The sequence below is a fragment of the Aureobasidium pullulans genome (genome assembly GCF_000721785.1).
Source record: "Aureobasidium pullulans EXF-150 unplaced genomic scaffold scaffold_12, whole genome shotgun sequence".
Lineage (NCBI taxonomy): Eukaryota > Fungi > Ascomycota > Dothideomycetes > Dothideales > Saccotheciaceae > Aureobasidium > Aureobasidium pullulans.
This window is the reverse complement of record NW_021941032.1, coordinates 616,008-638,455: the sequence shown is the minus strand read 5'-3', so window position 1 is coordinate 638,455 and position 22,448 is coordinate 616,008. Positions and strand designations below refer to the sequence as shown.

Below are 22,448 nucleotides of genomic sequence, written 5' to 3'. Positions count from 1 at the left end.
GAAAGTATGCAAGAGGGCTTTATCGCAGTATTGCTTCGATCAGAAATCTAGACACGGTCTATGTATGTAAGATAAACAAGCAATGCAGTGATTCGTTGGCTGTCCGATACGCAATATGTAACAACCAAAACATCCAGGGTGTGATCAATGATTGAAGCGACATAAAAGTTCCAGACACCGAAAACGATCGGCAATGCGCATAACTCACCCCCTGTCTATTCAGGAAAAACCAGAAGCCGTAAGCCGCAAAAGCCACAATATAAAAAAAAAACAGAACCGGAAAAGGAACAATTGCAGATGTGGAAGTTGCGGTCAAGAAGGAAGAAAAGAAAAAAGAAAAAAACCAATTACCAATTACCATTCGTTTGGGCGAAAGATGCAAGCACAAACCTATCAGCCCAGCCCTATCATATCAAAATGCCCATCATCCATTTAATCCAGACCTCCCCCGGAAAAATTCGCTTTCGCGAAGGAAGAGAACAAAGAAAATACGCGATACAAAAGATCCGGATAATTTCAATCATCATGCGAAAATGGTTGGATCGTGGAAGGAAACAGGAAAAGCCGTGGGTGGTGACACCTTGCTACTGTATCTGACACGCAACACACACATCTCCTCGATCCTGACATTTTTCAAGCCCTTTACTGTACACACATTATCCGGGGGTGTGATATGGAGACACCACTCTCTTACACTCATGCACCGCCGCTGATAAAAAACCGGATAGGATGTGTATGGGGTAGATTCTGCACTCACGTTTTACAGGAGTAGAGTTAGAGTAAAACCCGATGGACTGGTTCAAGGGACGGCGCGGGCGCGGCTTCTCCGGCCCAGTTTGATGCTAATGCATATCTACTGCATCAGGGCAAAGGGGAAGGCTTGCATGTGGTGTGGTGTGTGTGTGTGTGTGTGTGTGTGTGTGGTTCGTGTGCACCGATAGCAAAAAGGTACTTGTATCCGAGGAAAAGAGGCGACGGGTGTCAGCCATTCGTGGTGTGCAAGGGTGAGAACGGCGACCACCAGAAACACCGGTGTGCAATCATCCAGGAAAATGTGACGAGTGCGGTGGTGGAATGATGGCAGGGGGGGGCCAGGGATATTTATTCCTGGTCTTGTCTCCCTTCGCTCGTCGTGGGATTCTTTTTGTATCTGGTCTTTTTCATCTGCCATATTTCCCATCAAGGTTGCCAGTTTCATCACAACAAAGTCGAAAACACACACCTAGATATTCATCGACGTACATCAAAGCCAAACGACAACATCTCTCACATCACGATCAGAGCTTGATATCGCACCTTGTTGTCAGAAGCGATAAGCGACTCAACCAACCCCAGTGTTCTTCCTCAAGTCGACCATCGACAAACCATCGCACATATCTTAGTCAACATGACTCCCGCACATCCTCAAGCAGCCAGCCGTCCGCGCTTGATCTTGCGCTCCGACTCTTTCACACACGAAGACCTCAGCGCTGCATTTGCAGCATCAGCCTCGCAGCCACGCACCAAGGATCTGAAGATCCGCATCGCACAAAAGGACGAAACACCTGCTCCCCCACCATCACCCACCGAAGCCATCTCTTCTCATCGTCCTTAACTCATCACGGGCTGGCCCCAACATCTGGTCGCATACACATCATGTTCGATCCGAATTAATCACATCATCACCCGACAGAATGTTCGGAGTTATTGAGCTTAGTCTTGGAGAGGAGTGGTTCGGAGTTTCGAGGAGTACAACAGCAGCCGATAAGGCGACATATAAGCGGAGCTGATCAGGATGATTGTTTCTTTCCTTCTTGTTTGTTCCCGTCGGGTTCGACGCTAGTCCATGGCAGTCATTTGTGTTGGGAGTTTTGGGTCTAGGGACTTGAAAGTTTGTCCCGTTTTCCGCTTACTCAGAGATGACGAGAATGAAAATAAATGACAACATGTTGTCTCTCAAGCCTTGCGACCGCGAAGTTCGTAGATCTTCTCACGGAACTCGTCGAGTGTGACTTGTTTGTCATTGAGAGTGTCTTGCCTATCATTAGCGTGCTTCGAAGTAGGGTCGCTCAGGCCTGCGAATTCTGCAAGCTTTGGCACGTTGCCCAATTCCATGTCGCGGCTTGGTGGTGGTGTACCAAGCTTGATGGATTCGTCGACGATATCCATGTATTGTTGATCATGTAGTCTTGCATCAAACAACAGCTCGTTGATTGTCTTCCAGTTTTCGTATCGGAGTTCATCAAGCGGGAAACCTGTTGGACTCATGGCTGCGGGCTGTTTCTCTGCCTCAGGCTCTGGAGATGACTCAGGAAGAATCTCGAGAGCTGGAGTATCGGTCGTCATCTCATCGTAAACTGTACGGATATGTTGTTCCGGTACATTGGCGTACACGCCAGAGTGCTTGGCCAAAGATAAAGATAAGGGATCTTCATAGAAGTTGCGACCTGATTGCGCATTCTCAGCCATGTATTTGACGTCGCGCTGCAGTACTTCGATGACCTTCAGCAGTTCTGCTGTTGCCATCGTCGACTCTTGTGAGACATTCTGGTTCTCCTTCTGTAGCCTCGAGAAGTTCTCACCCTGAAGCGCGGTACTCATGCGGTCCAGAATGTGATGAGGCACAATGTGTTGGAAGTTGATCAGCTGTTGCTGTACGTATTCCGGGTCGTTGATGCGTCTAGCGGCGTTCAACAGATTCTGCCAGTCTACTAGTTCAAGAGCAGCGCCTGTGGCTATGCGATTGGCAACCAAGTCAGTCCATGCGGAGCGTATTGCTTCAGCGTCGTTCATGTCACCTGCGGCTGCTAAGATGGAACGAAGAGTGACTGTGTTGGGTTTGAGCCCAATGTGTTGCATGGTTTCAAGAGTCTGATCGAGGATATCCTTGCGTTTGCCTCGACCCGCAAGGTTAGCAATCATGGAGTTGAATGATGCAATGCCAGGAGGCGAATTCTGGGCGGCCCAAACACCGAACAGATCAGCGATCAGAGCACTTATGGCATCCGTGACAGGTCTCAATTGATCGGAGGACTTCTTGGTATAGACGTGGTCCTTCAAAGAGCCAGTAATGGCAATGACAAGTTCATTGAGAGACTTGTTGTTCAAAGCAGCACCGGAAGTGGTGTGAGCGTAGCAAGCCATTACCATCGCACGTAGAACAGCAGCATTCTCAGTGGGGCTAAGTGCAGCGACCTTTCTCATCCTAGTGAGAAGAATCTTCAGAGCATCATGACCAGGCGTGGCACCAGCTCGGCAAGCCAGGAAGAAGACTTTGTAGGCTTCGTCAAGAGGACGCTCCTGGACAAAGAGAGTGATGAAGCGCGAAGGAACATGAGTCGGGAAGAGCCTTAGAGTGGTGTCTAGAGTAAGATAGGCATTCTTAGCATCACCACGTAAGATGCGGGCGGTCAAGATGCCTTGCAGAAGAGCCCTTGGAATTCCTGATATGGCAGTGGGCTGAGAGCGATCGGCGATTACGGCATTGTGAGCAAGATGGTATTCAAGGAAGACACCAGGGAAGCGAGCAAGAGCCTTCTCATACAGGGCTTCGGTATCCTCAGCAGGACGACCTTGGAAAGCAAATAACTCGAGAGCAACACCGTATAGGTTGGCATTGACGTAGTCGTCGCCCTGCTTTAGCAGCCACGACCAGAAAGCATTGCCTTTTTCAAAAGCAGCCGACTCTTTGTAGAAACTCAGCAGATGCAAGTGGGCATCATAGCTGGGCGGCAAGACCTTTGCCTGGATGTCGAGCACCAGAAGATCGGCGAGATTTATTATTTCTGCAGGGATTCGGGTCTGACGAACAGACTGTGTAAGGAGCCTCAAGGCAGTGTGTAGAGCTTTTGCAATGTCTGCAACATCTTTTTCTCCAAGCGGAAGCTGATTGCGTAGAGCGTTATAGGCAGAGGCTATCTGCGAAATGTTGTTTGCCTGAATAGCGTCGCGAAAGAGTTCGGCGTGGCGGAGGAAGACAGGAGGGCGTTCGGCTTCGAGAGCGGCCTTCTTTCGCTTTCGGATGTGTTTGGGAGTTGTAGCGTAAGAGCGATCGGATGGTGAGAGAGAAAGAGCGGCGCAATGCTTTTCTAGTCGGGAAAGAGCTGGAGCAGCAGTTGGCCGAGCAGCTAGGGCGAGTCCATGTTTTGCAAGAGCGCCTGCCTTTTGCAGAATAGACGCGCGCAGCATCGAGTGTAGAATCCTCTTCTCTACCAGGCACAGGAAGATCCGGAAGCTTGAATATTTCTCTTGAACAAAATGTCCAATTAAATCTCGGAGGAGAGAAGCAACTCCGCAAGTTGCATGTGAAGGGCGCTCGCTTGGACTTGTCTTTGCAAAAGGCGTGGGACAGCTGTCAGGAACGCTTCGAAGCTCCCTGAATTGAGGCCACGACCCAACTGTATCAAACACCAGACACATCCAACAAGACTCGCCATTCCATACGTGAAGGACGAAACCAACCGCCCATCATGTCGCCCAACATGTCACTATTCTCGGTCAACGCCGTCCTGATCCTGGCCGCCGACGACTCGGCGCGCATCCTCGCCAAATACTACTCTCCCCCTCACGCTCCCGCAAATGCCGTCGGCAACGACTATCCCGGCGCAAACCCATATCCTCAACTCAAGGATCAAAAGGCTTTTGAGAAGGGTCTGTTGGAAAAGACGGCAAAGCAGAACAGCGACATTGTGCTCTACGACAACCGGGTTGTTGTTTTCAAGATGGAGAGCGATGTCATGCTCTATGTTGTTGGAGGTGCCGATGAGAATGAGATTCTGCTCTACTCGGTCGTTCTGGCTCTGCGCGACTCTCTCAACATCCTCCTGAAGTGCGTCATGCTACAACATTCGAGATGGGCCATGGGAACTAACACTTTGATTGCAGAAACTCTGTCGACAAGCGCACAATCATCGAGAACTACGACCTTGTGTCCCTGGCCATCGACGAGATCATCGACGACGGTATTGTGCTCGAGACGGATCCTGTCATCGTTGCGTCGCGTGTCAGCAAGCCCCCTGTGCAAGACATCAGCTCTGTCCAGGGCATTGAACTCTCAGAAGAAGGTCTGCTCAAGGCCTGGCAGTTTGGTAAGATGAAGCTGGGTGAGAGATTGCGGCAGGGTCTGTAAGGGCTGTAGCAACGACACAGCATCTGGCAAAAGGAGTTATAGGCGTTATACGGCGGCAGCATGAGAAGCGTCACGACCAATTATCGAATGCTTTTGGGGATATTTCAGTGGCCGGACTGAAGCTAGACGGACCAGACGATCAGAACGAGTCAGCTATTGACCATCAATTCATACTTTACAATCATGAAGTTATTCAACAAGACGGACCTTTTTCCTGTGGTGATGTCATGGGGACTTGTTGCGTCGTGCTTCTTCGGTGGGGCAGCAGTCCGTCGCCCTCTTGTCTCTCTTCTTGCAACACCCCAAAGACACAGATTGAGCAAATATGAAACAGCGATTCTCGTCCTTGGACGTCAAGGTAATCGCCCATGAGCTTTCATCCGCTCTTGTGAGCCTGCGCGTGTCCAACATCTACGACCTTTCATCGCGCATCTTCCTGTTCAAGTTCGCCAAACCCGAGCAGCGCGAACAGCTGATTATCGACTCTGGTTTCCGATGCCACCTTACAACCTTTGCTAGAGCCACGGCCGCTGCTCCCTCGCCCTTTATCGCTCGTCTGCGAAAGTACCTTCGTACCCGACGAGTCACGTCTGTCGCCCAGATCGGTACCGATCGCATCATCGACATTCAATTCTCCGACGGCCAATACCACCTGTTCCTCGAGTTCTACGCCGGCGGAAACATCGTCCTTACCGACAACGAACTCAACATCATCGCCCTCCTCAGAAATGTCGACGAAGGCGCCGAGCACGAGCGCTACCGCATAGGCCTCCAGTACAATCTTTCGCTGCGTCAAAACTACGAAGGCATCCCACCTTTGACCAAGGAAAGAGTTCGTGCTGGTCTGGAGAAGGCAATTGAGCGCCAGTCGCAAGACCAATCTGGAAAGAAGATCAAGAAGAAGCCTGGAGATGCTCTCCGCAAGGCCCTCGCTGTCTCCATCACTGAATTCCCTCCGGTAGTGCTTGATCACGTCTTTGAGGTTACTGGCTTCGACAAGACCGTTCAGCCTTCGGAGGTCCTTGAGAATGAAGACACGCTCGACAAACTCATGGCTGTCTTCGAAGAAGCCTCAAAGGTCCTTGCCGATATCACCGCCGCAGATACCGTCACTGGATACATCGTTTCGAAACGTAGCAAGAAGGCTGCTGCAGATGGCAGTGGAGACGGAAAGACCGATGAGGATAAGGCCAAGGGCTTGATGTACGATGACTTCCATCCATTCAAGCCCAAGCAGCTCGAAAACAATCCCGACAACGTCTTCCTGGAGTTCACCGGCTTCAACAAGACCGTCGACGAATTTTTCTCCTCCATAGAGGGCCAGAAGCTTGAGTCGAAGTTGTCCGAAAGAGAAGAGACGGCCAAGAAGAGACTCGAGGCTGCTCGTCAGGAACACGCCCGTCGCATTGGCTCTCTTCAACAGACACAGGAGCTCAATATCACCAAGGCCCAAGCGATTGAGGCCAACCTCGATCGTGTGGAAGAAGCTACTGCCGCTGTCAATGGCCTCATCGCCCAAGGTATGGACTGGGTCGAGATTGAGCGCTTGATTGAGATGGAGCAGAGTCGCAACAATGCTGTCGCCGAAATCATCAAGCTTCCCCTCAAGCTTGAGGAGAACACCGTGACCCTGCTATTATCTGATTACTCATATGAAGAGGAGGAAGAGATGGGCGACGTGACCGAAAGCGACAACTCCGACAGCGAAAGCGAGGACGAGGGCAAGAAGAAGTCGGCCAAGACAAGTCAGAAAGAAGACAAGCGTCTCACAGTCGACATTGATCTGAGTCTGTCAGGCTGGTCTAATGCTAGACAGTACTATGACCAGAAGCGCGTTGCCGCTACCAAGCAAGAAAAGACCGAGCAGGCTTCCACTAAAGCACTCAAGAGTACCGAACAAAGAATTCAAAACGACTTGAGGAAGGGTTTGAAGCAGGAGAAGGCAGTTCTTCGTCCCGTCCGTAAACAGCTCTGGTTCGAGAAGTTCATCTATTTCATCTCTTCTGACGGCTACCTGGTTCTGGGTGGCAAGGATGCTCAGCAGAATGAGCTTCTGTACCGTCGTCACCTGAAGAAGGGCGATATTTACGTTCACGCCGACCTTCACGGTGCTTCATCTGTCATCATCAAGAACAACCCAGGTCTAGCTGAGTTCGAGGTCCCTCCTTCCACTTTGTCGCAAGCCGGAAACTTGTCAGTCTGCACGTCGAGCGCATGGGACTCCAAGGCTGTCATGTCTGCCTGGTGGGTCAACGCTGACCAAGTGTCAAAGACTGCTCCTACTGGAGAGTATCTGACTACCGGTGGTTTCATGATCCGTGGCAAGAAGAACTTCCTTCCTCCCGCTCAGCTCCTTCTTGGCTTTGCTGTCATCTGGCAGATCAGTGAAGAGAGCAAAGCTAAGCATGTCAAGCACAGATTACAGAACGACGATGTCCGTGGAATGACTCAGGAAGCAAACTCCAAGGCAGCGGCCAATGACGAGTCTGACGACGACTTCCCGGATGCTGGAAAGGATGATGCCAGTGACGATGAGTTCCCTGATGTCAAGGAGGAGAACAAGGCCGAGGAGTCGGATGACGACGACGAGTCCCCCGAGACACAAAAGAATGATGACAACGCATCTGTTGCCAGCGAGGAAGCAAGGTCGCCTGAGGAGAGATCCAACCCTTTACAACCCAAGGGAGCACAACAGTCACGTAAGCAACCTTCAGAACTAGCAGAAGAGGATGCCTACCCAAGCGTCTCTGAGTCTGAGGGCGAAGAGGGGGCCGACGAGAAAGAGGACAACACCAAGGCCGAAGTCTCCGAGCCCGAACCCGAGCTCCCTCAGACTTCGGGCAAGAAGGCAGCAGCCAAGGCTAAAGCCGAAGCCGCCAAAGCTGCTTCGACCCAAGCAAAGCAAAACAAGCCTGTTCGCGGCAAACGCGGTAAGGCCAAGAAGGCAGCACAAAAATACGCCGATCAAGACGACGAAGACCGTCGCCTCGCCATGGAGATTCTTGGTTCCAAGGCCGCGGAAGAAAAGCGTCAAACCGAAGAAGAAGAGAAAGCCAAGAAAGCCGAATCAGCAGAAGCAGCCAAAGAACGCCGTCGCGCCCAACACGAAAAAGCACAACGTGAAGGCCTCGAGGCTGAGGAAATCCGTCGCTTGAATTTGGAAGAAGGCATTGAGGCTTTGGATGAGGAGGAAACCAGCGCTGTCACACAGCTTGATTCCTATGTCGGTACACCGTTACCTGGTGATGAACTCCTCGAAGCCATTCCTGTTTGTGCACCTTGGGCCGCATTGGCAAAGTACAAGTACAAGGTCAAGTTGCAGCCTGGTGCGCAGAAGAAGGGCAGAGCGATCCGCGAAATCATGGACACTTGGGCAAAGGCTGGTACTGTGACCAAGTGGGTTGACCAGTCTATGTCCGATGTCGAGCGCATCTGGCCCAGAGAACTCGAACTCATCAAAAATTGGAAAGACGTCGAGGTCATTGGTGTCTTGCCAGTCAGCAAGGTCAGAGTTATGATGAGTGGAGGTGCACATGGTAGCAGCAGTGGCGGACAGAAAGGCAAGGGCAAAGGAAGAGGAGGCAAAGGCTCTAAGAAGTCTCGATGAGTGTAAGTAGCCTTTCTAAATGCTAAAGTCTGTCATGCTTATAGCCGTTGATATGCGCGATGATATGGTTCTCAAATAAGAGTCGTGCCCATTGAGGGCGTATAAAGCAGCTTATCTCAGTGAACGAATCCAGATTAACGGGACCATCGTGCATCTATATAGCTTCATTGTCTTGCAGAACCGCCACAGGAGAACGAAAGTGACAGAACTTTGCGCGCGAGAAAAAGTAGGCACCGTGCTGAACCCCGTCACATTCAGTCAGCTCCAGCGACCACGCCGGAAGTATTCAGAGTGCAGAAACACACAACGTTTTTGAGACTGGTACAGTCGTCCGCAGGGACCATTTGGATATTGAGCTTCCCAGTAGAAGCTACTGCCAACGAGGCAACAATCGTGCAATTCAACAGAGGATATCCCTATCAAGAGGAAACTGCAGAGGTCTCACTTGCTCTGGACTTTCCTCACTGGGAAATTGAGTGCGTTCCATCACTTGTCGATAAACAACTGCGCCATTCTGTATTCTCCCGCTTTCACACATCACATCAATGCTGGTTATCTGATGCCTCACTGCTTCATTATAACTTACAAAGCCCTGTGCAATCATTTCATCTTTAACAGCTCTCAGTCCTGCCTTCTTCCTACAATAACAAGTCTACCTCTCCAAGCGCCATCGACTGGACATCTACAGCTTACAGTCTACGCCCTTGTCTAATCACTTACATACATCCGCCTTCGATCTCTCACGACCTCTCAAGGTCTCAACTCCTCAACCCGTATCTGCGCCAATCCATCAAACAACCAACGATGAACGCACACGGACGTGTCGGTCTCAATGACCTGCCGTTGGAGCTGCAACAGCGTATATGCCGCAATCTTCCAGGTCGCGATCTCAAGCAGCTTCGACTCGTCTCCAGACACTACGCGAGTGCAGCGGCCCGCGACCTTCCAATAATCATCCATCTCTTCGACGAACCGCAAAGTTGCCGCGACGCTTTGGAAATTGCACGTCACCCCGACCTGCACATTGCAGTCACTGCTGTGGCCGTCGATGTCTCGAGGATCAAGAATCATAAGTGCTTTAGTTCTTGGATCAGGAGTATTCCGTGGGGTGACTGGACATCGCAGAGGAGTGCAGAGGACCTCTAGAAATGGTACAAGATTCATCAAGAGTTGGCGTGCTACCAGGAAGATCCTTCATCTGCCACTGTTTTGCTCGAAACCTTGACCGAGTTGCTCTCTACTTGCCCCAGGCTCAGGGAAATAATCATCACCAACGTCTATGGCGCAGCCTTTGCATTACCTTATACACGCCAGAAGTGTTACACCAAGTTCTCCCCGTTCTTGGAGCCGTACAGCTCCAAGTCTCCAAGAAGCAGGTTTTCCCTCCAGCAGATCCTGAACTGTTTGGGGCCCTCTGAGAGTCTCACGTCGCTTACCGTCATGCCCGCCTGCTTCAACAATACCCCCGATGTACCTACCAACGTCTCTTCCGAGAACTTGGCATTCTTGGAGTCGCTTAAGTACTTTCAATGTCTGTCCCAAGAAGACAAAGCCTTTGCCGTGCTCCTTCCCATTCTGGCATCTGCTAAGCATCTTGCATGGCTCGCAGTCCGCGAATTTGCGCGCTACACACCTTCTCTATCTTTTCCATCTAGAACTGAACTTTTCGACACTATCCGTTCCGACAGCCTCGAATACATCAACGTAGACGGCTGCCAGGCCACCCCTGACTCTTTCCGGGACTTCCTTTTGCATCATGCACCTAACCTCAAGATAATCGGCACGAAGAAAACGAGGCTGGTCATACCCGCAGTCTCCATTGATGTGGCATGGAGGGATCTGGCTTCGGATCTGGCTGGCAGATTTCCCAAGCTGGATTACCTGGCTCTGGAACACCCTGACGCTGTCGGCCTACGTTTCAGCGGGTGGACGAGAGGACAAGTGTGTGATAGATTTAGACATACGGTCATGGGTAGGCTTGCTCAGGAAAGACCTATACTTGAGCTAGAAGAGGCCCTGAGGGACGAGTACAGAATCGAGGCCTAACATGTCTCATGTCCAGCCATACTCGCGAACACACCTAGAAATATCTGGCCTGCAGAAAGGCACAATATCCCTCAGATTGGTACAGTCGTCCGGAGAGAAGGCATCCATTATTACGCTCTCAGTGGAGGCCACCGACGATCTGACAGGGATCGTGCAATTCTGCAGCCTGCGAACATGGTAAGCCTGCGCAGGAGGGGAACGGTTTGAAGGAAAGATTGGGAAGAAGATGAGACGAACGAAGAGCCCGTAACCTCAAAACTTCATAGGGCAAAGAATTCAAAATTGGCTTTCCCAACCATGCTAGCGATCGAGTGGACACAGTGCAACGTTTTCTTTTCCTCACGTGAATATGTACATGGAGAGTACAGTATCAGAAAATCGTAACTGGACCTAGCTAATTCCAGCACAGCGAGTCTGTAATGTACTTATTTCTGTTTTCCGATATCTCGAGTATCGAGGTTCGTTGTGCTTTTAATTCAATATTGGGAGCGGGAGATTTTATTAAAGATTATCTCTCTGATAGATGTTGCTGGGGAGATATAAGTTTTAGGGTGGCATGGAGGGTTTGAGATGCAGTTGTGGTTACATTGAGAGTGTGGGAAGTCACGATATTTTTCTCGCCAGAGGAAGTGTTGGGTTTGGATGTTATTCTGCGCTATGATAGCAGACACAGGTATGTTTGTAGGAGAAGCATGATGGAGTTTTCCTGATCGTCGACACTGGTGTAGAGGGTTGTAGGATATACAGCCTTCTACAGTCAGGAAATTCTCAACAGACCAAGTCAGCTCAGAACAGATTCGTCTTTTGTGGCAGCATCGTGAAGGATGTAGACGAGAGCGGTGAGATGAATGCAGCGACAGTGTATATATCTATGACCAACTCCTTCATGCAAACATCGTGTAGAACTCTAAAGCTCATACATACCCTCCTCTGCCAAAACAGTTTGCGAACCTTGCTCTCCATGACCACGTCCACCTCTCTTCCCACCCTTCTCCCTTCCAACCAAAATCCAATTTTTGACGATAGCAGTACCGTCTTTAAGCCATGCTTGCTCCTCTTGGCTACAAGAACCGGGGTTGAGCACATAACATTCATTCTCCGGCTTGGGCAACACATCACTGGGCGTCCAACCATCCTCTCTCCCTTCAGTCCCGTAATCCGCAGAAACGGCGATTTCGCCAGTAGCGACATCCCTATTGAACAAACTGCGCATGAAAATCTCATATGCGGCTTGCGGCTGATAACTAGGTACCAAATGACCAGCCTGATAGACTCTGGTGAAGCTGAGATTGCCAAATTGTCTGACGAGCCCGCCTGAGGAAAAGGGTGATAGCACTAGAGGGGTATAGCCGGCCGAGGCGAAGGAGGAAGCGTTCGACCATGGGATGTGCAGGGATGATTGTTCGCCGCCGAGCCAATTGCAGGCGTAATCGCGGTCTCCGTACATCATTGCAACTTTGACGCCGTTGTCGAGGATATAAGCCAGATCTTCCAGGAGTCCGCCTTTGGAAATGTCGCCCGTGTGCGTGAAAGCTTCGTATACTGCCGGGGATACGGCGGTGAAATTCACGGGTACGCCTAGGGCTTGTTGCACCCATTGTTGGTTCAAATACCCCATGAGGTAGGTGGAAGGGAAGGGATCGGTGCCTTGGTGTGTTATGTCGAACCAGCCGAATTTCTGACTTTCTACATATGCGGCGATGGTCAGATTTCCTAGGTTTTCGGCTGCTTTGTAGCAGTAAGCGTTTGTGTTTTCCACATCGCCGTAGTCGTTGGGATCGGTTTCGAGTTGCAGTCTGCGGCATTCGCGGATTTGGTCGCGCAAGCCGTCTTTGCGGATGTATTCGTACTTGGCTTTGAAGTACTGTTCTTCGGTGAAACCTTGGATGCCGTAGGTGTTGGCGATGGGGAACTCGACATAAGCAGAAGCGGCATCTTCGGCGTCGATGCAGCCGTTGATTAGACCCAAAGTGTCGAGATGGAGGTAATGCGTGCCGGGGCCAGAGATTGATCCGTTGGCAATTAATTCATTCTGTGTCATGAATTTCTTGACAAAGGTAGGGCCATATCTTTAGATAGGATGTTAGCTCCAGGTTTTGTACAAGGGCTGGGTCTGAGTGAGCTTACCTTCCACCGTAAGACTCGGTGAACAGAGAGATCTTCTCATCATGAGGTTTGTATTGAGGGAACTCCTCAAACCAAGTCTGGGCAAAGTGCCAAAAGGCGACAGCCGCGTGCTGCGTGCTGTTGGCAGTAGCCGAGATGTTCTGGCTACTAGAAGTTCCAACCAAGAAAGTAGCGTTCTGGTCGGGAACACCTTCGCTGAAATCGCCAAGCTTGATGGCATCGGGGCCTTCATTGTCGGCAAGTAGGTTGACAGTGATGTTGGTGAGGACGTCGTATGAATAGCCGACCTGGTTAGGCTGGTCGATGTACAGAATGTTGACCTTTTGCGTGTCGTTAGCAGTGTGCTTTTAAGCCTGCCGGCCGTATCTCTTACCTCGTTGTTCCACGACCACGGGTTGAGGTGAGTACTATTGCTATCGCTGTTGACGAAACAGGGGCCGTTTTCTGAGAGTGCTCCCATCATGGAACTACCTCCGGGTCCACCATTGAGCCAAATCGACAGGGGTGCCTTGTGTGGGTCCTTGCGGGACTCGAAGAACCAGAAGAAGCTATGTTGTGTGAGTACATATATATACATCCTGTAGTCGATCTTACGTGTTGATAGGGTAGTCCTGTCTCTCATGGGTTTCATTGATGCTGTGGGGTGGGAGATGAACATATCCAGAAAAACTGCGAACACCTTCGGTAGTCTCGCAAACAGCGGGCTAGAGGAAGTATTAGCATCTGTGTCCTTGCAGAATGTGCGAAGTGGCCATTTGACAAAATCAATTGGGGTCGACATGGGTGCATACATACATCAACCTCCTTGTACGATATCTCAATACCTTGATGGAACTTCGACTTGACAGTCTTGACGTCCTCAGGCTTCGGCGGGAATTGGGCTACGGCGGACGAAGCCAGCAACGCGCCTGACAGCAAGGCAGAGTTTTTGAGCAACATCGTCACAACAGCAACTACACTTTTTGTGTATGTGCAATAGTAGACGGGGCTCGATGATGCCTTATGAAGCTATTGGAAATGCTGCGGCCTCAGTTCGTAATCCGGCTTTGGGCAATCCTTCGACGCTATACCTATCTTGGCAGGTGGCTGGTATGGATAGCGACTTCTCAATAATTGTTGCCTAAACACTATTGGTCTGTTTTCGAGGATGCCTAGGAGAGACAAGTAGTGATCTGTCGCGAGAACAGCATAATCGAGGTTATTCGATTGGATTTTGAGAGTAACAAGCGAAAGTTGAACCAAGTCAATCTTGCCGAAATAGCCACCCTGCTCCTTCTTCCCACAGTCTCTCAAGCAATGTGTGATGCTCAGTGTCGCCTCCAAGACTCGTAGCTGCAGACGGGATGTATCCTTCGAAATTAGGTACTTATACTTGGCGAATGCTTTCTTCTAGGCACCAAAACAATGCTTGACAAATATGATTGGGGAGATCAATTCGTCCCCTCCTACACTTCTTCCAAAACTCGAAGTCATCAACATTCAAATTCACGCTGCCTTTCAACCATTGTTGACCTCGCATCTTCTTGGAGACCTGTATCAAGATGACACCAGTCTCGTTCCACATCAAGATCTATTCCGACACCGTTTGTCCATGGGTCCTCGCATCCACCCACATCATACCAAACTACCAACCGACATCCCACGCAGTGCTACATCGGTCTCAAAACCTTAGAACAAGCAATAACACTCTACCAACGCACCTACCCCGGCGGTTCCAAAGATTTCTTCCACATAACCTGGTCACCTTTCTATCTAGACCCCTCAGCCCCTATCCCAGGCATCCTCGCAGAAACCCGCATAGCACAAAAAAACGGAGCCGATCGTGCAGAAGGGATTAAACTGCGACTTCGGCGTGTCGGGAAAGCTCATGGTATTGATTTCACTTTTGCTGGTAAAGTTGGGAATACGAGGGATTCGCATCGGTTGATGTATTTGGCTGGATTGAAGGGAGAGGATGTGCAGATGATGTTGGCAAAGGAGTTGTTCAAAGCGCATTTTGAAGGTGACGCTGATATTACTGATCATGTCGTTTTGATCAAGGCTGGAATTGCTGCTGGTATGGAGGAAAAAGTGGTCGTCGCATGGCTGGAGAGTGACAATGGAGGAGAAGAAGTGGATAGAGAGGCGCAAAAAGCCAGGGAGTCAGGAGTGAACTCAGTGCCAACGTTTGAGATTAACGGAAAGAGGCTCGAAGGTGCAGAAGATGTTTCGGCTTTCTATGAAGCGTTCAGTGAAATTAAAGAGACCCTATGCTGATGATAGGCGTCGATCGATAGATGTCATCGTGTCCATCATTAACTCATCTTATTCCTCGGCGCTTCATCTCTTCCTTCAATTCCAAAGATTCTTTCTTCAGCTGCTCATTGCTATAATCAGCCAGAATTTGCTTTCTGCTCTTCTCCTTCTCCATGTTTGAAGCTTTCACCGGACAACCTGCCCATGTGAATGCAGCATAGATATGCTTGCCAGGCATTCACTAGAAATGGACTATGACTTCTGTTTCGGCTTACGGATCATGAAATAGTCCACCACAGGCTCCGTACCGCCAAAGTCAGGGTACTCGAGAGAGAAAGTCTCAACAATCTCAAAGCCATGGTTCAGATATAGCTTCAAGCCCGCAGGAGATGCTGTGACATAGGTACTCAAATTATTGGCATCGGCCACTTCGAGACCGCGTTGCAATAGAGCACTGCCGACACCTTTTCTTTGATAGTGAGGTGCAGTCGATAGATAGTCCAGAGCTGTTTGTTGGATTAGTCCTCAGTCCAGACACACTTTAGCACAACACTCACTTAGGAAAGGACCATTGTCATGTACGATTTTCGCATCAATCTCTTCCAACGGCGTATTCCTCACCTCCATCAGATCCCACCTCAAGTGCTTAATCCTCCCCTCTTCGTCCGTAGCATCCTCAAACTTCTTCCGAAATTTCTCATCGTCTTCGATACTCGGCGATGGCACCCTAGCTTCCGGCCACGTCTTGAACTTGGGGTCTCGCAAATGCTCAGGCAATATCCATCTAGCCGTACCCACCACCTCTCCAGTAACGTGATCGACGGCCATTTGATGTCTTTTGCCTTGTCTGCGGGTTAGATTGTAGGGCAGACGTTGTGCTGTTTCCGAGACGACATGGTCTGCAGTGGTGCCGTCTTCGAAGAGGATTTTCCAATGAGGATCCACCCACCGAGAATCGGTCATTACTTTTGCCAATTCATTGGCCTTGGTGGGATCGGTGACTTGTATGGAGAAGGGCATGCTGGGTGGTGGTGACTCTAGGGGAGCTTTTGCAGCAGGAATGAGGTATTGAGATATGATGGTTAGTGCCTATGGTCTGTGTATGTCTGTACAATGTAGTAGGGACAGGGGGCCGCGCAATAATGCTGCTGCCTGGGACAAGCAAATTCGGAAGGACGTTGAGGAGGATGCGACTAAAGTGCGAGTGAGCAAGGGTTTGGCTTGACATGTTGACAGACGACGTGCGACGCTAGCACCTTCCTAAATTGGATACCGGTTTTGAGAGCTTCAGATCAAAAAAGGCACACCGCGAGACGAGCATCTGCTACCACAGTCAAAGGCTGCGAGTATATTATTTTTCGAGTTCAGGCGCCAATTGCAATATGCTGCATTAGATTTCGCGAGCAAAGCTGCATATCAAACCAACATAACACCTCTTCTAAAGCTTAGGTCCCTGCCTCTTCCTAACCCATTCCTCCACCGCCCTCACACCCGCATTAGCAACCTCCTCATCCTGCGCCGGCGTCCCCGTACTGACTCCCACAGCACCCACAACCTGTCCCTCAATCTTGATAGGAACACCACCTCCAATCAACATAAACCTACCCCCATTGGAATTATGAATACCATATGCGGGCCCTCCAGGCAAGAAGTTGGCATTCTTGTATGCAGAAGTGGGGAGACGGTGGCCTGCTGCTGTGAAGGCCTTGTCGATGGAAATGTTGATGGAAGTGAGTTTTGCGGTGGGTTGGCGGACGAAATGGAGGAGGTTTAATGTTGCGTCTACGATGGCGATGTTGAAGTCTGTTGGCAGCAGGAAGAGAAGTGAGTGGTTAGCCAATGATACCTTTTGGCGAATAAAGCGGATGGCAACGTGAAAGGTAGCAAAGTGCTTGCAAGAAAGGCATAATTATCATATTCACACACCAATGCCTATTTCCTGTGCCTTTTTCTGAGCGGCTGCCGAAGCTATCTCGGCGGCGCGCAAAGTGAGAACGGGCAATGAACGAGTTGCTGAATCTGAAGATGACATGATCGCTTTGTTTGATATGTTTCAATTGAATCACGATGGATAGGTAATCGTGTGCTTGTGGATGTTGATGTCGTTGGCTTTGGAGCATTGAGTTCCCCACCCGAGGAAGCGGCTGGTCCTCCGCTCGTCCTGTGCTTGTTCTTCATATGACTTCATGACTTTCACATGCCCGTCACCTCGTTCTCATGCAGGAACTGATGAACTGACGAAGCCCTAGAAGCAGAAGCAGAAGCAGAAGCATCACCGAGTTGGAGGGGTACCTGTCTGTTTGTACAGCTGTCACCTCACGGTTCCTACTTCGCGAACCATCCTCGATGAGTCCCACACGTGGTTCGATAAATGATAATTAAACGTCTGAGCGCAATTCAACGAGCGCGTGAGTGCGGAAATGAATCCGTGCTCCGATAACGGCACTTGGAAGAAGTCAGAATGGAGAGAAAAGTCAAGAGCACAGCAAGCAGAAGGAAAGGTTTTAGAGGTCGTGAAGAAATAACACACTCCTTTAAGGAGGTGCTGTGGTTGTAGTAGATTGTTGGTCTATCTTGAAAAAGAAGATAATCATTTCCCATGATAACAAAATGCCGTGAGTCTGGGATATTGTTGAATCATCGCCAAACGCCGACGCTAGATGCATGCATAGCACGTTACAGCCAACCCGAGTCTATGTTGAATACCCCCTTAACACATTGCCTCGAAGTCTGGCTGACCTGCGCTCCAAGAAAGAGTGAGCCGCAGGGTTTGATGTAGGTTCCCCTTCCCAAATAAATAACCGTTGAACGCCGTGCTTGCTGTCGACTCCACTCGCACAGAGCTTTACAGCAAGCTTTTTAGAAAAAAACACAAGGATCCGAACATGAAGTCAACCAATGACATGACATGCTTAGAACTTGAGCTCCTTGGGCTGCTCCCAGGTGAAGGTCTGGTCGCTAAAGTGACCGTTCTTGGCAGTGCGGTTGTAGATGGGGTTGGTGAGGTTAAGCTCCTTGACAATGACACCGGGACGGAGGTCGAAGTTCTTGCGGATGATCTCGACGAGCTCCTCGGAGGACTTCTCAGAGGTACCGTAGTGCTCAACGAAGAGGGAAAGGGGCTCGGCAACACCAATGGCGTACGAGAGCTGGACGAGGGCACGACGGGCGAGGCCAGCCTTGACGAGGGACTTGGCGATCCAGCGGGCGAGGTAGGCAGCGGAACGGTCGACCTTGGAGTAGTCCTTTCCGGAGAAGGCACCACCACCGTGGGCACCCCAACCACCGTAGGTGTCAACAATGATCTTACGGCCAGTAAGACCGGCATCACCCTGGGGACCACCAATGATGAAGAGACCTGAAGGCTGGATGTGGTAGATGGTCTTGTCATCCAAGTACTTGGCGGGGATGACCTTCTTGATGATCTTCTCAAGGATCTCCTTGCGGAGCTCCTCGGTGGTGATGTCGGGGCTGTGCTGGGCGGAAACAACGACGGTGTCGACGCGCTTGGGGATGACGGCACCGTTGTCGTGCTCGTACTCAACGGTGACCTGGGTCTTGGTGTCGGGTCTCAACCAGGGAAGAGAGCCGTCGTTTCTGGCGTTGGTCATGGCAGCGTTGAGCTTGTGAGCGAGCTGGATGGTGAGGGGAAGGAGCTCGGGGGTCTCGTCAGTGGCATAACCTGAGGAAGAAATTAGCGCGATTGTGAAAAGTGGCCTTTCAGGACAAACTCACCGAACATGATACCCTGGTCACCGGCACCGAGCTTCTCAAGAGCCTCCTCGTAGTGGAGACCCTGGGCAATGTCGGGCGACTGCTCCTCAATGGCAACAAGGACGTTGCAGGTCTTGTAGTCGAAACCCTTGTCGGAGCTGTCGTAACCAATGTCCTTGATGGCCTGACGGATGATCTTCTGGTAGTCGAGACGGGCCTTGGTGGTGATCTCACCGAAGACCATGATCATGCCGGTCTTGGTGGCAGTCTCGCAAGCAACCTTGGAGAGGGGGTCCTCTCTCAAGCAGGCATCGAGGACGGCGTCTGAGACCTGGTCGGCAATCTTGTCGGGGTGACCCTTTGAGGGCTGTCAGTACTGCGCGCTCGCTTACGAAGCTTCATCGGAGGATACACACCTCGCCGACGGACTCGGAAGTGAAGAGGAAGGTGTTACCCTTGATGTTACCGTTGGTGTGGACCATCTTGAATGTGAAGGTGGGGGAGGGGCACGAAAAAGATGCAGGTAGAAGGGAAGGGAGAGGAGTAGAGAAGGTCAATCGTCTAGGGGGGACAGATGACTCTTGTACTGAGGGGATGGCAGAAGAGAGAAGAGGGGAGACAGTGGAATGCGTTGAAAGAAAAGATAGTCCGTGTCGGGCTGGGGCAGCAGATGGGGCTAGAGACCAGATTGGATTTTGCGGCAGGATTTGCAGAAGCCAAATGCCGAACCCAACATGACGCGATTATCACCTCCTTGGCGCAAATTTCCCTGCGAGCGCGAACAATATCAACCCATTTTTTGAGAGCTCGAGACCTGCTGCTCAAAGAAATCATCAGCCACCTCCAGTCATGTCCAAATACGGTGTGTTGGCCATCGGTCCTGCTGGCGCCGGCAAGACGACCTTCTGCTCGGCCCTGATCGGTCACTTGCGCAACTCGCGTCGCTCATGTTTCTATATCAACCTCGACCCGGCTGCCGAGGAGTTTGTCTATGAGCCTGATCTCGACATCAGAGAGCTCATTACCCTCGAAGATGTCATGGAAGAAATGCATCTCGGCCCCAATGGCGGTCTGATTTACTGCTTTGAATTCCTTCTGGAAAACATGGACTTCATCACCGACCCGCTGGAAGAGGTGGGTGAAGAGTACCTGATCATTATCGATATGCCTGGTCAAATCGAGCTGTATACACATGTGCCAATTCTGCCCTCTCTCGTCAAAAACTTGACCAGAGGCAGCCTCAACGTCAACCTCTGCGCCGCCTACCTGCTGGAAGCCACCTTCGTCGTAGATCGCGCAAAGTTCTTTGCCGGAACCCTGAGTGCTATGAGTGCCATGCTCATGCTCGAGGTCCCCCACGTCAACATTCTGAGCAAGATGGATCTCGTCAAAGGCACCGTCGCAAAGAAAGACCTCAAACGTTTCATTGACCCCGATGTCAGCCTGCTCGACGAAGACCCGACCACTGGCCTGTACTACCAGGAAACCGACGACCCAGACGATGTTACAGACTCCCAAAGCGTTATGGCCGGTTCTTCATTCAACAAGCTGAACCGTGCTGTTGGTCAGCTCATCGATGACTTTGCCATGGTTTCCTTCCTCAAGCTCGACGCCCAAGACGAAGACAGTGTCGGCGCCGTCCTCTCCTACATCGATGACGCCATCCAGTTCCATGAAGCTCAGGAACCCAAGGAACCCATGGATGAAGCACAAGATCAAGAGATGGCTGAGATGGGTTGAGGTCAACGAGCTCGGACGATTGCACAATACAAGCCCAAGATGCCTCATCGACGCCCGCCCCACACCCAGCGTCCAGGACACCGGGCCATCAGACACTTCATCTCGTAACACAGAAGAGATACGGCCCGACCTTCGCCTTACGAACACAATCGGATTCAAGATTCGACTACTGGTTTCAGAGCGAAGCCTGACCAATGCTATACTCCTCTCACAGTACGCTCACATCAAGGGTGTACTTCTGGTTACACGCGGGAATTCAGGATACGGCATGGAAGTTAGACAAAGTCAAGAACTTCCCGAAGCCGAAGAAATCGAAGTCCAAGAGACGACATTCTCGACTGAACATAAAGAATCAAACACGAGTCAAACATCCATCTCCCACCCATCATTCTCTTCATGTTTCCTGTTGCTCTGTGTCATTTACCACGTTCCTGTTGACCCCGATCATGTACTCAGTTGCAAGGCAGCAAAATCAGACCAAAACTTCGGCTCATGTGATTCTCACCATCTACCTTCCTATTTCTGTTTCTGCTGACAGCACCTCCTGGTCGAAGAACGCTTCTAGAACCAACTGATGAGTTGTCCACATCCCTCTCCGACATCTACCGACTCACCCTGCGAGTGTTGCAAGGCGTAATACGTGTAGTCCTCTCACGTACCGGCCAAGCCTGTTTGTCTCTTGCGGCCATGTGGTGTCCGTGCTGTAGAAATGCACAAGTCGTATCCGGAACAAGCGTTGCGTAAGTGAAAGCGCGACAATGAATGTCTGTTCCACTGGATAGGAAAGCAAGTGACAAAGTCACTGGCTTGCTGAGTTTGGGTTGATCCACCTTTTCATATATATTATTAGCTTGTCATCTGAACTGCCACATGACAATACATACCTGCGAAAATATCGTTTCTGTAATTCATGGCGTAGGGGACTTCATTCCAATGCCGAAGACATGGTTTTCGTGGCCGACGGGCATCAAGCGGCCCATATCGCTCATGTCTTTTGTGTAGCATCCGTGGCAATCGAAGAGTTCAGGATTTGCTGGATTTGTTTGATCCTTATCTTGTGAGTCCGTCTGTTTCTCGGGATCCGTCGAGTTCCGCCTCCACCACAGTCTCCTTCTACGACGGCGTATCTTACAGGAAGCACAAGTATGTCGGACCACCTCAGGATACACGATTGGAGTATGAGTTTTCCACGTGAAAGCTCCGGGGTCAGGGCATCTGCGGACCAACCAGTTTCCTATCGCCAATCTCTGCTTGTAAGCGTGATTGTCACGATACTGCTGTTTTCTGCGAATGAGTTCACGTTGACGCCATTCAGGATCTCTGTATTTCGAGGCAAGAATTTCGCGGATTTGACGCACGCGACGTTCAAGTCTCTCAGGATCCTCTTTCTCCATTTTGTCGAGATAGTCATTGTTCTTCTGTCGGGACTTCTCGATGTTTTTGTGATACTGCTTGGATTTGGCTTCTCTCAATCTCTCTCTGTTTTCGAGATAGTATCTTGCGTTGTACTCTCTTCTCCATTGCTTCTTGTCATCATCGTAGTTCGATGAGGTCGAGGTGAAGCCATGCCAAAACGACTGGATGGCTGGAGCAGATCTGTAGCGAAAAACATGAAATGCGGACGCGGTCAGCCGATTGAGGGCAAACATGGTTGTATGTTGTGTCCCACACCTGGTTGTCGACTTTTGTAAAACAGTTCGATAACGGCTGAAAGAAAATGTGAAACAAAAGAGAAGAATTGGTATACCTAGCGAACAAGAAGTCAATCGGTCGAATTGGGAGGAGCGATGGAAACACGCCAAGACGGGTCGTTGCGCGCGTTTCTAGCAACCCTGACCTCCTATCGACTCCGTGTCTTTAACAAACCACATT

At 50.5% G+C, this 22,448-nt stretch overlaps 12 protein-coding genes across 12 annotated transcripts; 6 read left to right on the top strand and 6 right to left on the bottom strand.

Annotated features, from left to right (window-relative positions):
* Positions 1 to 836: 836 nt before the first annotated feature.
* On the top strand, positions 837 to 1,909 carry M438DRAFT_43733 (uncharacterized protein). Its single transcript, XM_029910106.1, has 2 exons — positions 837 to 1,522; positions 1,633 to 1,909. Exons 1-2 carry the CDS (start codon positions 1,075 to 1,077, stop codon positions 1,767 to 1,769), a joined length of 585 nt encoding a protein of 194 aa, XP_029759397.1. The 5' UTR covers positions 837 to 1,074; the 3' UTR covers positions 1,770 to 1,909.
* Positions 1,910 to 1,935: 26 nt separating this feature from the next.
* On the bottom strand, positions 1,936 to 4,450 carry M438DRAFT_375646 (uncharacterized protein; the record flags this gene model as incomplete). Its single annotated transcript, XM_029908595.1, has 2 exons — positions 1,936 to 3,824; positions 4,441 to 4,450. The coding sequence occupies 2 exons, from the start codon at positions 4,448 to 4,450 to the stop codon at positions 1,936 to 1,938; spliced, it is 1,899 nt and encodes a 632-aa protein (XP_029759396.1).
* Positions 4,383 to 8,714, top strand: M438DRAFT_321574 (uncharacterized protein; the record flags this gene model as incomplete). Its single annotated transcript, XM_029902923.1, has 4 exons — positions 4,383 to 4,807; positions 4,864 to 5,099; positions 5,150 to 5,389; positions 5,428 to 8,714. Exons 1-4 carry the CDS (start codon positions 4,449 to 4,451, stop codon positions 8,712 to 8,714), a joined length of 4,122 nt encoding a protein of 1,373 aa, XP_029759395.1. The 5' UTR covers positions 4,383 to 4,448.
* An 804-nt stretch (positions 8,715 to 9,518) lies between these two features.
* On the top strand, positions 9,519 to 11,056 carry M438DRAFT_366568 (uncharacterized protein; the record flags this gene model as incomplete). Its single annotated transcript, XM_029907885.1, has 2 exons — positions 9,519 to 9,822; positions 9,883 to 11,056. The coding sequence occupies 2 exons, from the start codon at positions 9,519 to 9,521 to the stop codon at positions 10,758 to 10,760; spliced, it is 1,182 nt and encodes a 393-aa protein (XP_029759394.1). The 3' UTR covers positions 10,761 to 11,056.
* Positions 11,057 to 11,246: 190 nt separating this feature from the next.
* M438DRAFT_321571 (alpha/beta-hydrolase) lies at positions 11,247 to 13,826 on the bottom strand (the record flags this gene model as incomplete). The annotated part of the gene is made up of 5 exons (XM_029902922.1): positions 11,247 to 12,829; positions 12,888 to 13,207; positions 13,261 to 13,435; positions 13,482 to 13,591; positions 13,683 to 13,826. 5 exons carry the CDS (start codon positions 13,824 to 13,826, stop codon positions 11,668 to 11,670), a joined length of 1,911 nt encoding a protein of 636 aa, XP_029759393.1. The 3' UTR covers positions 11,247 to 11,667.
* A 602-nt stretch (positions 13,827 to 14,428) lies between these two features.
* Positions 14,429 to 15,258, top strand: M438DRAFT_381708 (thioredoxin-like protein; the record flags this gene model as incomplete). Its single annotated transcript, XM_029908906.1, has 2 exons — positions 14,429 to 14,482; positions 14,535 to 15,258. The coding sequence occupies 2 exons, from the start codon at positions 14,429 to 14,431 to the stop codon at positions 15,141 to 15,143; spliced, it is 663 nt and encodes a 220-aa protein (XP_029759392.1). The 3' UTR covers positions 15,144 to 15,258.
* Positions 14,904 to 16,325, bottom strand: M438DRAFT_299597 (acyl-CoA N-acyltransferase). The gene is made up of 2 exons (XM_029902034.1): positions 15,680 to 16,325; positions 14,904 to 15,628 (listed from the first exon to the last, which is right to left on the bottom strand). Exons 1-2 carry the CDS (start codon positions 16,140 to 16,142, stop codon positions 15,375 to 15,377), a joined length of 717 nt encoding a protein of 238 aa, XP_029759391.1. The 5' UTR covers positions 16,143 to 16,325; the 3' UTR covers positions 14,904 to 15,374.
* Positions 16,326 to 16,491: 166 nt separating this feature from the next.
* On the bottom strand, positions 16,492 to 17,558 carry M438DRAFT_346827 (DUF336-domain-containing protein). The gene is made up of 2 exons (XM_029905772.1): positions 17,049 to 17,558; positions 16,492 to 16,925 (listed from the first exon to the last, which is right to left on the bottom strand). The coding sequence occupies exons 1-2, from the start codon at positions 17,152 to 17,154 to the stop codon at positions 16,561 to 16,563; spliced, it is 471 nt and encodes a 156-aa protein (XP_029759390.1). The 5' UTR covers positions 17,155 to 17,558; the 3' UTR covers positions 16,492 to 16,560.
* A 248-nt stretch (positions 17,559 to 17,806) lies between these two features.
* On the bottom strand, positions 17,807 to 19,432 carry M438DRAFT_346824 (methionine adenosyltransferase). Its single transcript, XM_029905771.1, has 3 exons — positions 19,253 to 19,432; positions 18,858 to 19,194; positions 17,807 to 18,804 (listed from the first exon to the last, which is right to left on the bottom strand). The coding sequence occupies exons 1-3, from the start codon at positions 19,316 to 19,318 to the stop codon at positions 18,035 to 18,037; spliced, it is 1,173 nt and encodes a 390-aa protein (XP_029759389.1). The 5' UTR covers positions 19,319 to 19,432; the 3' UTR covers positions 17,807 to 18,034.
* Positions 19,433 to 19,685: 253 nt separating this feature from the next.
* Positions 19,686 to 20,576, top strand: M438DRAFT_356579 (uncharacterized protein; the record flags this gene model as incomplete). Its single annotated transcript, XM_029907110.1, has 1 exon — positions 19,686 to 20,576. The coding sequence occupies one exon, from the start codon at positions 19,686 to 19,688 to the stop codon at positions 20,574 to 20,576; it is 891 nt and encodes a 296-aa protein (XP_029759388.1).
* A 97-nt stretch (positions 20,577 to 20,673) lies between these two features.
* On the top strand, positions 20,674 to 21,424 carry M438DRAFT_43489 (uncharacterized protein). The gene has a single exon (XM_029910104.1). The coding sequence runs from the start codon at positions 20,771 to 20,773 to the stop codon at positions 21,149 to 21,151; it is 381 nt and encodes a 126-aa protein (XP_029759387.1). The 5' UTR covers positions 20,674 to 20,770; the 3' UTR covers positions 21,152 to 21,424.
* M438DRAFT_43524 (uncharacterized protein) lies at positions 21,423 to 22,304 on the bottom strand. The gene has a single exon (XM_029910105.1). It carries the CDS (start codon positions 22,223 to 22,225, stop codon positions 21,485 to 21,487), a length of 741 nt encoding a protein of 246 aa, XP_029759386.1. The 5' UTR covers positions 22,226 to 22,304; the 3' UTR covers positions 21,423 to 21,484.
* Between the last annotated feature and the right edge of the window lie 144 nt (positions 22,305 to 22,448).

What these genes read in the sequence shown, in the direction of transcription:
- M438DRAFT_43733 (XM_029910106.1), top strand. Translation starts at nt 1,075, where the DNA reads ATGATGGCAGGGGGGGGCCAGGGATATTTATTCCTGGTCTTGTCTCCC. An exon ending in CCAAGGATCTGAAGATCCGC is followed by an intron (nt 1,523 to 1,632) that starts ATCGCACAAAAG and finishes GGTCGCATACAC; the next exon opens with ATCATGTTCGATCCGAATTA.
- M438DRAFT_299597 (XM_029902034.1), bottom strand. Translation starts at nt 16,142, where the DNA reads ATGCCCTTCTCCATACAAGTCACCGATCCCACCAAGGCCAATGAATTG. An exon ending in TGACAATGGTCCTTTCCTAA is followed by an intron (nt 15,629 to 15,679) that starts GTGAGTGTTGTG and finishes TCCAACAAACAG; the next exon opens with CTCTGGACTATCTATCGACT.
- M438DRAFT_346827 (XM_029905772.1), bottom strand. Translation starts at nt 17,154, where the DNA reads ATGTCATCTTCAGATTCAGCAACTCGTTCATTGCCCGTTCTCACTTTG. An exon ending in GGCACAGGAAATAGGCATTG is followed by an intron (nt 16,926 to 17,048) that starts GTGTGTGAATAT and finishes TGCTGCCAACAG; the next exon opens with ACTTCAACATCGCCATCGTA.
- M438DRAFT_346824 (XM_029905771.1), bottom strand. Translation starts at nt 19,318, where the DNA reads ATGGTCCACACCAACGGTAACATCAAGGGTAACACCTTCCTCTTCACT. An exon ending in CTTCCGAGTCCGTCGGCGAG is followed by an intron (nt 19,195 to 19,252) that starts GTGTGTATCCTC and finishes CAGCCCTCAAAG; the next exon opens with GGTCACCCCGACAAGATTGC. An exon ending in TGACCAGGGTATCATGTTCG is followed by an intron (nt 18,805 to 18,857) that starts GTGAGTTTGTCC and finishes TTTCTTCCTCAG; the next exon opens with GTTATGCCACTGACGAGACC.
- M438DRAFT_43489 (XM_029910104.1), top strand. Translation starts at nt 20,771, where the DNA reads ATGCTATACTCCTCTCACAGTACGCTCACATCAAGGGTGTACTTCTGG.
- M438DRAFT_43524 (XM_029910105.1), bottom strand. Translation starts at nt 22,225, where the DNA reads ATGTTTGCCCTCAATCGGCTGACCGCGTCCGCATTTCATGTTTTTCGC.